Source organism: Prionailurus viverrinus, chromosome D2, assembly GCF_022837055.1.
Source record: "Prionailurus viverrinus isolate Anna chromosome D2, UM_Priviv_1.0, whole genome shotgun sequence".
Taxonomy (NCBI): domain Eukaryota; kingdom Metazoa; phylum Chordata; class Mammalia; order Carnivora; family Felidae; genus Prionailurus; species Prionailurus viverrinus.
Window position 1 is genome coordinate 20,393,470 of NC_062571.1, and position 12,014 is coordinate 20,405,483.

Below are 12,014 nucleotides of genomic sequence, written 5' to 3' on the forward strand. Positions count from 1 at the left end.
TCTGTTAAGCGTCCGACTTTGGCTCTGGTCATGATCCCATGGTTCGTGGGTTCGAGCCCCACGTCGGGCTCTGTGCTGACAGCTTGGAGCCTGGAGCCTGCTTCAGATTCGGGGTCTCCCTCTTTCTCTCTCTGCCCCTCCCCTGCTCACGCTCTGTCTCCCTCTCTCTCAAATATGGATAATAAAACCTTTAAAAAAATTTTTAAAAAAGAAAAAGAAAAAATGAAGTAGAGTAGAAAATACAAGACTGTATCAGTAAAGACAAGCATTTTGCTTCTTGAAGATTTTGTTTCAGTGACATATACAATATACCAGGACAAGCTGTTAAATGTATTTCTTTTTTTTTTTTTTAATATTTATTAAATATTGTGAGAGAGAAAGAAAGCATGCATGAGGGAGAGGAGCAGAAAGAAAGGTAGAGAGAGAATCCCTAGCAGGCTGCAAGCTATCAGCGCAGAACCCAATGTGGGGCTCAATCCTACGAACTGTGAGGTCATGACCTGAGCCAATATCAAGAGTCAGATGCTTAACTGACTGAGCCACCCAGGCACTGCTGTCAAATGTATTTCTTACCAAGTCATCATCAGAAAACTATGAAAAACTCTTTGAATACAACAAAACAAATCTTACCTCACTTACCATATTATAGAATTCCAGCTCTCTTGGACCCCTGGGAGGTGGCTGTAACTGTTTCAAAACTGTGCCATCTGGATGTTGCAGGATACCTATAGAACAAAATTTAGGTATTTTTTAATGCTTTGATAACAGTATACCTTGCATCACAGAATAGATGTGTTCCTAAAGTTACCGATAAATCACATTCATAAAAATCAAGGGGTCTGTCTTCCTTATTTCAGAAATTTTAACATTTAACCGATACATTTCAGTGCTTGTTATATGCAAAGCACCAGAACACAAATTCCAAATATTATGGTTTTATTGTCTCCAACTACTACTCCCCTTAGAGAACCTCTCAAAAATTCTAATAAATAGAATATATTCCTAAATTTTTATAGAAATTCTTCAGTAACAGTCTTTCTGGGAGATGTTAATTTATAGTTAAACAAGAAGTTAAAAGCAGTAGCATAAATTGATTATACTCTTGTAAACAGAAAAAAAATACACGTTAAATGTGGAACTATATGAAGGTTCTATTGTGTAACTTTTTAAAGTTTCTCTTGTTATAAGAAAGCAACTAAAATCTTTTCCTGATTCAGATGTACAATGCACAGATAGTATGAAGCCACCAAGCCACTGGGAAAAGTGGGGGCTGAAATCAGACACCAAGCCGGGAGCAGGAAGGGACAACTTTTCATAACCAGCTCACTCAAAGGAGCAGCCCTTACCTAAAGTCATCACATATGTACCAGCACTGGCCCTGTCTCTATACCATGAAGAATCATTCCCAAATGTATACGTTAAACTCTTAAATTTTCAAATACTAAGATTTCACAAAATCATGCCTGTTAAAACACAATAGGGCTCAAATAACCTATTTATTTTGAGAAAATATGCCACTTAGGCTTCTATTTCTTTTGGCAAGTCAGGAATTTTGAATCATTACAAAAATATAGAATTGAATCAACAGAAGCAGAAAATCTGAAGAAGTACAGTTATCAAGTTTATTTAACACCTAGATATAGAATAGAAGAAAGGTAAATATTCAGCCATATGTTAAGACTGGTTGGTAAGTAGTTGAAAGATTTTGGGAATTTAAGGACTAATCTAATATAACTAAAAATTACTGAAGAGAAATTCTGTTCCTGAAGTTTGGGATGTGGAACAAAAAAGGCCTGCATTCCCTTAGCAATAAGATATTTTCTACGGGCTAATGAGGAGTGGTAGAGGCAAAGAAGCCCTGATGAACTAAATTCCACAGGGTCAGAGAATGGAGCATTCATATATGGGGAGTGAACCATGCTGCTTCCCTACCTTGGGCCAGGGACCTACTCTAGATACAGGTGAACCTACCATTAGGCAAATACATTTTATCAGGCAAACAGAAATCAGCTAGACTGTAGACAACAGTGTGGTGTAGCAAAGTGGTTTAGAGACAATAGTCCTCTAACACAAAAACAGACTACTTGGTTCAACAATTCAACACTACTCACTCTGCAACACATGCCCTCCAAGTTTTTTAAAGAAAGTAGCTGTGGAGGGGAAAATGGTACCTCCAGACATTGCAGAATCCAAAAGTAAACCAAAACAGCCAAATCACTCCAGCTGAAAAACTGTCAAGATACAAAAGAAAGCATCTTGGAAGCCTGGGTCAATAACAGATTAACTGGTAAAAATGTCCATACTACCCAAAGCAATCTACAGATTTAATGCAATTTCTATCAAAATAACATTTTTTACAGAACTAAAATAAAGAATTCCAAAATTTGTATGAAGCCACAATAGCCAAAGCTGAATAGCCAAAGCAATCTTGAAAAAGAAACCAGGAGGTATCACAATCCCAAGTTTCAAGATATATTATAAAGTTGTCATAATCAAAACAGGATGGTACTTGCACAAAAACAGACACATAGATCAATAGAACAAAACAGAAAACCCAGAAATAGGCCCATGATTATATGGTCAAAGAAGGAAAGAATATACAATGGAGAAAAAGTCTCTTTAACAAATGGTGCTGGGAAAACTGGACAGCAACATGCAATAGAATGAAACTGGACCACTTTCTTACACCATACACAAAAATAAACTCAAAATGGACTAAAGAGCTAAATGTGGGACCTGAAACCATAAAAATCCTAGCACAGGCAGTAATTTCGCTGATATTGGCTGTAGCAACTTCTCTCTAGATATGGAAACAAAGGAAAGGCAAAGGAAACAAAGGCAGAAATAAACTATTGGGACTACATCAAAATAAAAAGCTTGTGCACAGTGAAGGAAACAACCAACAAAACTAAAAGACAAGCTAATGAATGGGAGAAGATATTTGCAAATGATGTAGCCAGTAAAGGATTAGTATCTAAAATACATAAAGAACACACACAACTGAACATCCAAAAAACAAATAATCCAATTAAAAATTGGGCAGAAATTATGAACAGACATTTCTCCAAAGACATCTAGATGGACAGGAGACACATGAAAAGATGCCCAACATCACTAATCATTAGGGAAATGCAAATCAAAACCACAATGAGGTATCACTTTGCACCTGTCAAAATGGCTAATATCAAAAATACAAGAAGCAAGTGTTGGTGAGGATGTGGAAAAAAGGGACACTTCTGACTGTTGGTGGGAATGTAAACTGGTGTAGCCACTGTGGAAAACAGGATGTAGTTTCCTCAAAAAGTTAAAAAAAAAAAAAATTACCAGGGGCGCCTGGGTGGCTCAGTTGGTTAAAAATCCAACTTTGGCTCAGGGTATGATCTCACAGTTTGTGAATTTGAGCCCCACATGGTGCTCTCTGCTGTCAGGACAGAGCCCATGTTGGATCCTCTGTTCTCTCTCTGCCCCTACCCCACTCACGCACTCTCTCAAAAATAAATAAACATTTAAAAAAATATAGAATTACCATATGATCCAGTTCCACTAATGGGCATAAATACCCCCAAAATACAGCAACACTAATTTGGAAAGATATATACACCGCTACATTTATTGCAGTGTTATTTATAACAGCCAAATAATGGAAGCAACCCAAATGTTCACTGACAGATGAATGGATAAAAAAAAATGTGGTACACACACACACACACACACACACACACACACACAGGAATATTACTCAGTAATAAAAAAGAATGAAATGTTGCCATTTGCAACAACACAGATCAAGCAGAAGAGTGTAATGCTAAGCAAAATAAGTCAGTCAGAGAAAGACAATTACCATATTATTTCACTCATATGCAGAATTTAAGAAAAAAAAAACAAAAAGACAAGCAAACAGATGGGGAGTAAATACACTTGTAATTGATCCAGGGATCAAAATTCACAAGGGAAATTAAAACACACTTTTGATGAAATGATAATTAAAACTAACATATCAAAATTTGTGAAATGTACCTAAAATAGTACTTAGAAGAAAAATGTGTAGTTTTAAGTGCTTATATTAGAAAAGAAAAAAAAAAAGATTCCAACTTATGATGCTAGAAAAAAAGTAGTATATTAACCCCAAATAAATAGAGCCAAAAAAACAAAACAAAACAAAAACAAACAATGAAATAAGAATGGACAACAGAAAAAATTTCAGACTCTCAGAGGCACCTGGGTGGCTCAGTCAGTTAAGCTTCCAACTCTTGGTTTTGCCTCAGGTCATGATCTCACAGTTTCCTGAGTTCATAATATTAAATATCCTGAGACAACTGTAGGCCAAAATGAGGTGAACATTAAGTTCTATCAAACATTTACAGAAAAAAAGAATACCAATCTTATCAATTTCTTTTCAGAAAACAGAAAAGGAACAGTTCCCCACTAATTTTATGAAACCAGCATATTCTTTTTAAAAATCCCAACGAGGACTTAAAAGAAAATTGTAGACAATTATCTCAAATGAACAGTCACAGAAATCTTTAATGAAACATCAGTAAATCTAATTAATCCAGCAATATACATAGGATAATTTATCATGACCATGTGGACTTATTCCAGGAATGCAAAGTTGGTTTAAGTACTTCAAAATGAGGAAATATATTGATATTTTGGGTGAGACAGAATTCTCAATGAGAAAGAAAGGATATAAAAATATAGAACAGGTGAAGGTAAAGAACAATCCTGTGGTATTAGGTTTGAATTATAGGTATTTAAGTATGATCTCAAAATTTTAAAAATATGAAATTATGTACCTTTTAGTCCAATCTGCCAAAAGGACAAACAGCAACCACACCAAAGGAACAATGACTACACCTGGTGCCCATAGTTTGGTTTTTAAATACCATTTATCCCTAAAGGAATCAAGTCTTGAAAAAAAATTAGCTCATTCCAGGCCTGGAACAGAGAAAGTACACGATGAACATAGAACAATTTTTTATGCCAGAAAGTGAAAAAATGCTTTAAAAGAAAAATGGGAAATGTTGAAAAGACCCAGGAGCCAGCTTGAAGAAGCTTCCGCTGCGCAAATTTGGGACAATCTGAGCATCAAAATAAGCAGTAACAATAATGGATAAGATCCATCTATCAAAGTTTCCAAAATCCATTAGTCTATGCTTATAATGAAAGAAAGCAAGAGAGAGAAAAGAGAAACCTACAATTCCCTAAAGAAGAATGCAACTAAACAAATCTAAGAGGAATGACAGAGTTAGAAAATTACCATTTTGCAACTACCATATAGTAGTGAGTTGGTCAAATACTGTCAATGGATGCTTATGATGTTGGGTGAAAACTGATGAGGAACAGGATTTGAACAGTCTCAGTCTCTTTATTCCTTTCAAATTACTTAATTACAATAGGAAAAATGAAAACTTTACAGTGGAAAATCCAGCAGATATCACCTAACCAGGTGATCAAAGTCACAACACCAGTAATGAAAGTGACATTCTGTGCTTTATGATATACTTCAAGAACTCAAAATAACTAATACAGTATTCTGACCAAAATGCCTTAATCTGAATCTAATCATGAAGAATTAAGCAAACTTAAAGAATATTACAAAAAGCCTTGGATATACTCTTCATATATTTCAGTTATGAAAAAACATAAAGAAAAAACTGAAAACCTGCTCCAAATGACAGGCAACTAAAGAGTCCTAATAACTAAATGCAATCTGTAGTCTTAGATGGGGGAAAATTGCTACAAAGAATATTATAGAAAAAATACCAAAAACCTAAAGTTAAATATTCTCAGTTTGATCATTTTACCATGGTTAGGTAAGAAAATGTTCTCATTTTTAGGACAGACTTAATTATTTAGAGAAAAGAGATCCTGATGTCTGCAATTTAATCCTAAATGGTTCTGCAAAATCATTATCAAATACAGAGAGTGATAAAGCATATGTGGCAAAATATTAATAGGTAAACCTAGATAAATGGTATACATTACTTGATTGTACCATTCTTGCAACTTTTAAGTAAGTTTAAAATTTTTCCAAAATAAAATAAAAATTCTTTAAAAGGCAGTACAATTTACAGTAGCATCAAATACTTAGGGAAAATCTAATGAATGCTGTGTAAGATCTCTACACTGAAAACTATGACTAAGAGAAATTTAAGAAGGCCTAAATAAATGGAGATATACCATATTCACGTATTGAAGACTCAGTATTATAAAGAAACCAATTTTCACCCAAGCAACCTACAGACTCAAAGCAGACATAAAACCTTACCTTTTCTCGGGAAAAATGACAAGTTGATTTAAATTTTATATGGAAATGCAAAGGACCAGAAACTGTCAAGACAATCTTGAAAAAGAAAATGGGATGTAATCAAGATTCAATACCTCACTGAATTAAGACAATGAGATATTACTGCTAGGATTAACAAATAAATCAATGAAAATAAATAAAAGTCCAAAAACAAATCCAGGAAACCTGATTGAAAAAACTGGGGTATATGCACAATGGAGTACAGCAGAGATGTAAAAGTGGATGAGGAAGCACTCTATGAACTGATACTACTGATTTCTAAGACATACTAAGTTTAAAATGTGAAGTGCAAAACAGTATATATAGCATACTACTTTTTGTGTCAGAAAGAAAAATGTGAAAATTTATACATATCTGCTTATTTTTGCAACAAGTAACTTAGAAAGGATAAATCAGAAAACAATGACATTATACCTACAAGGGATGCTAAGAAATGGGTGGAGTGACAGAGAATGGAGTGATACTGTTTTTAAAAAATTTTTTTGAACATTTATATTTATTTTTGAGAGAGAGAGAGAGAGTGTGTGTGTGTGTGTACATGCTAGCAAGTGGAAGAGGGGCAGAGATAGGGAGACAGAGGATCAGAACTAGTCCTCACTGCGAGTGCAGACCCCAATGTGGGGTTTGAACTCACAAACTGGGAAATCATGGCCTGAGCCAAAAATCAAGAGTCAGACGCTTAACTGACTGAGCCACTCAGGCTCCCCTGGAGTGACACTTCTGATAGACCTTTCTGTAAACCTTTTGAAAGCATGTTCATTTTACAAGCATTCAAAAATACATAACTAAATAAAAAATGAAGGGAAGGAACTGAATTTAAACAGAAACAAATAAATCCAACTGTATTTCAAATAAATAATATTACCTTGAAGAAGGGGTAAAAATAACAAAAAAAAACAAAACAAAAACAACAAAACCCTAATCCAAAAAACTTTTACAGAGTTTCCAACCACACACCCTTGGTAAAAGGGAACTTCATTTTGAATTCTTTATTCTAGGTTTGTTTTCTACAGTAGGGTGTGTATAGAAATTCTGAAAATTATAGGATCAAGCAAAAGAACAACAACAGGAAAACCCAAAAAACCCACAAAAAACATTAACAATGTTGGGAGCCAGAGTTCTCACTGAGGAAGATGGGAAATATAAATTTAGAATCGGGAAAGGAAAGGAAAGGAAAGGAAAGGAAAGGAAAGGAAAGGAAAAGGAAGAACTCTGTGAAGTTGGAATGACATCGGAAGTATTAGTAGGAAATTAGAATTTCTAAAATATTTACACATTCTTTTCAGTTACGTTTACTGAAAAGGCCAGGAAGCAGTAACACTCCAATGGCACCCAGATCTTGGTTTCCAAATACAATTTCCCACTGAAAATGAACCAGGGCCCCTAAGAGAAATTGCTAGTTCTAGAACTGGGAAGGGAAAAGTAGGAGATGAGTCTAAAATAACTTGTGACATAAAGAAAGGAAGTGCTCCCACTAACCAAATATGGAACAATTTGAACAGCAAAATAAATACGTTCTATAAAAGGTCATGACACTTTATAAAATAAGAATCCATGGGTCCAAACTGACAGTATAAATGACAGGGGAACCTGGGTGGCTCAGTCGGTTAAGTGTCCAATGCTTGATTTCAGCTCAGGTCATGATTTCACAGTTCATGAAATCCAGACCTATGCTGGGCTTTGCACTCAGAGCACAGAGCCTGCTTGGTTGGGATTCTCTCTCTCCCTCTTTCTCCCTGCACCCCCAATTCCTTCCACGTGAGCCCTCTCTCTCAAGATAGTAAATAAACTTAGAAAAAAAAAGGACATACATATATAGGAGTAAAGGGAGGGCTATTTCTCAGACTGCTGTTAAAATAGGAGTGATAGAATTGGGAAGAAAAAAAACCACAATTTTTCAACTCTCAGAGTAAAGACTGCTTCAGGCAAGAATCATCCATAAATGCCAAATCTAGGGCTAGAATATGATGAAGATCTGGATATATCATGATCTCAAAGTGTCTCTTCACAAACAGCTTATTAGTTGCAAAGGGAAAAATATTAACCATACTGGAGAAGCCAGACCACAACTGGACAGGATGATCAAAATTAATATTACTAATAATGGGCAGATGCACACTATGAGCCCCCAGATGTGATACCTTAAGGAGAACACACTTGTATAATGTTCAAATCAGAAATGCATCACCTGAATCTCATCCTGACAACCCATCAGAAATTCAAATTAAAGAAAATTTCATGAAATAACTAGCCTGTACTCACAAAGAATGACAATGTCATAAAAGACAAAGGCTGAGGAATTGTTATAAATTAAAGGAGTCTAAGAGACAGGACAACTAAATGCCATAAATGATCTTGAACTAAATCCTGGACTGAGAAAAACAAATACGATAGATGTGATAAAAGGCATTGGAACAGTTGCCAAAATTAGATTACGGACTACAGATAACAAATTAGATAAAACGCTGTATCACTGTTAAATTTCCCATATTTGATAAACATGCTATGGTTACAGAAATACACACTGAAGTATACTCCTAGAAAACACACACTGTTATCCAAAGGATACAAAAATACTGATTCAAAGGGGCACATGCACCCCAATGTTTGTAGCATCACCATCAACAATAGCCACATTATGGAAAGAGCCCAAGTGTCCATCAACTGATGAATGGATAAAGATGTGGTATCTACATACAATGGAATATTACTCAGTGATCAAAAAGAATGAAATCTTGCCATTTGCAAAAGCATGGATGGAACTACAGTGTATTATGCAAAGCTAAATAGATCAGTCGGAGAAAGATAAATATAGGATTTCACTCATATGTGGCATTTAAGAAACAAAACAGATGAACATAGGGGAAGGGAAATAAAAACAAGATAAAAACAGAGAGAGCCACAAGAGACTTAAATACAGAGAACAAACTGAGGGTTGCTGGATGGGTGTTAGGTGGAGAGATGGGCTAAACGAGTGATGGGCATTAAGGAGGACACTTACTGGGATGAGCACTGGTGTTCTATGTAAGCGATGAATAACTAAATTCTACTCCTGAAACCATTACCACACTATATGTTAACTAGCTTGGATTTAAATAAAATTTCAAAAAAGAAATAAATAAAAACAAAAAACAAAAATAAAGAAAATACACACTGAAGTACTGCTGTGTAAAAAAGGGGCAAGATATATGCAACCTATTCTCAAATAGTTCCCCAAAATAATGGGCATAAAGAGAGAAATTCCACAAAATGTTAAGTTCTCTGTATTGTTCTTGCAACTTTTCTGTAAGTCTGAAAGTATTTTAAGTCAATTAGTTTCAGAGCATATCTAATAAAATAGACCATAAACCAAAATAAGTAACATCACTTTAAATTCTTCTTTTACCTATAGACTACCTCATTTCTATATCCTTAGTTGGATCAAGAAACAAATACCAGATTTCAAATATTTGTTTGAAAGTTTAAGGACCTTTGAAAGAAATTAATGGTACATGTTATATGTCAAAACAAAATGAAGATTTCATGCTAACTTTGGTGAGCTCTGGGAGTTTAAATTGATCGCATTTATGCTTTTGTGAAACCTCCCTATAGAAAATGTTGCACGATGTGTAACATACACTATACTATAATGTACAAAATGCTTAACACATTATTTATAATAGCAAAAATATAGTGAAAATATAAAAATCCACCACTAGAGGAATAAATTATGATATACTGTAGAACACAATAGTTTTCTAAAAGAATGAAGTATATTATATATAAGCATATAATGAAGTATAGTTTAAAAGAATGAAGTGTAGGGGCGCCTGGGTGGCGCAGTCGGTTAAGCGTCCGACTTCAGCCAGGTCACGATCTCGCAGTCCGTGAGTTCGAGCCCCGCGTTGGGCTCTGGGCTGATGGCTCAGAGCCTGGAACCAGTTTCCGATTCTGTGTTTCCCTCTCTCTCTGCCCCTCCCCCGTTCATGCTCTGTCTCTCTGTCCCAAAAATAAATAAACACTGAAAAAAAAAAATTTTTTTTAAATAAAAAAAATAAAAAAAAAAGAATGAAGTGTATTATAAGTATAAAAATATGGATATACTACATAATACAGAATGAAAACAAAAAGTTGCTGATACATGTTTTCGTACAAAAAATCAGAGTTGTATTAATGTTCTTATGTATGTGCCCAGAAACAAAAACCTCAAAGGATATAGGAGGAATAGTTACCAGTGACTACCTCTGGAAGATGGAGAGGAGGGGAAAGGGTACAATTATGTTGTTTGAATTTTTTTCCGAAAAGATCATGTACTACTTTAACAATTAAAACACACACACACACACACACACACACACAACTTTGTATTGTTAGAAATTACTGAAATGTTCTTCAATGAAATATGATTCATGAAATCTTATTTCATCGAAAAATATAAAATATAACTGATAACAAAACTATACCATATTCTTATTACTCAACTGTAACAAAATCTATTTTTGTGTTCAAGTGCCTTTGTGCAATTGGTTCCATGTTCTTAATTTTTAATTTAACAAAGCCAACAACTCCTTTTCGGAAATAGGTTTATCAATCCTAAACTGATAAACCTTTACTTAATGACAGTAACAAAAATTTTAAAAAGCAAAACAAATATCCACACAATGTCTTTAAGAAAGTTTATTCTGAGAATTTCAGTTGACAGCCAAACTGAAGTATGATCTACACAACGTACTTTACAACTATAAGTGATTTATGATAGTAGAGAGACACTCTTGAACTTTGAATTACTGGCTATCTTGTTATCCATTTTATGAACAGGGAAGATTATCATCCTCAGGTGTCCTTCCACTAACAATATATGTTAGGTTGTGTACATAATTGACAATTAAATACAACAAAATATTTATTAGGTTGTTAGTACAGTATGTTTGAAGCTACCCCTCGTCAAGAGAACCTTACAAAATTGAAAAAAAAAAGCTTATTTTACATTGAATACAACAATAAATAAAATTAACAACTATTTAGAATCTCAACTACTTTAATTAGGTAATTTGGGTGACAAATTAACTCTCTCAGCCACTGTTTTGAAAGGTGGCTTAAAGTCACATTTAGAGTACATTTGTAATTAGTGAACAGGCAACAGGCTCACTATTACATACTTTGATAAGCAATGGTTACAATCTCAAATGACAATCACCACTGAGACTGTGTTTATGTTGGGATTTTTTGTTTATCCATATACTCTGTTGCACATGAGCCGATCTCTAGGGACCCTTAGGGAAACAATTATTTTTTTCAGCTTCTAAAATATTATTAGGAATATTATCATTACAATTCATTAAAATAAATCAATAAGTATGCAATATAAACCTATTAACACTAATTCCATAATTACTCTCAAACTCTCATTACCAGAAGAGACACACACAAGAATGCATTGCTTCCTTCCATTTAGGCTAAGCATCTTGAGAACTGTATTTGTTTCCTTACCTGTGTGTACTAAAAAAAAAAAAAAAACTGTCATTTTTCACCCTTTCAACATTTCCCAATTCTTTTTAAAGTCTTATTTTATTTTTATTTTTTTATATTTTATCTTAGAGAGAGAGGAAAAGGGAGGGGAGGGGAGGGGAGAGGGAGAGAGAAAATCTTAAGCAGGCTCCTCACTCAGCAAAGAGTCCAACACTGGCCTCATCCCACCGCCCTGGGATCATGCCCTGAGCAGAAA

The 12,014-nt window shown here is 34.6% G+C and overlaps 1 protein-coding gene across 2 annotated transcripts in view; it reads right to left on the minus strand.

Moving 5' to 3' along the window:
* Positions 1-12,014, minus strand: part of IPMK (inositol polyphosphate multikinase) — a 67,243-nt gene that overhangs the window by 53,189 nt on the left and 2,040 nt on the right. The window contains exon 2 of one of the 2 annotated variants that reach the window (XM_047826070.1): positions 631-725. In XM_047826070.1, the coding sequence (XP_047682026.1) occupies positions 631-725 (95 nt within the window). The remainder of the gene's footprint in view (positions 1-630; positions 726-12,014) is intronic. The other variant, XM_047826072.1, reaches the window with a different exon arrangement.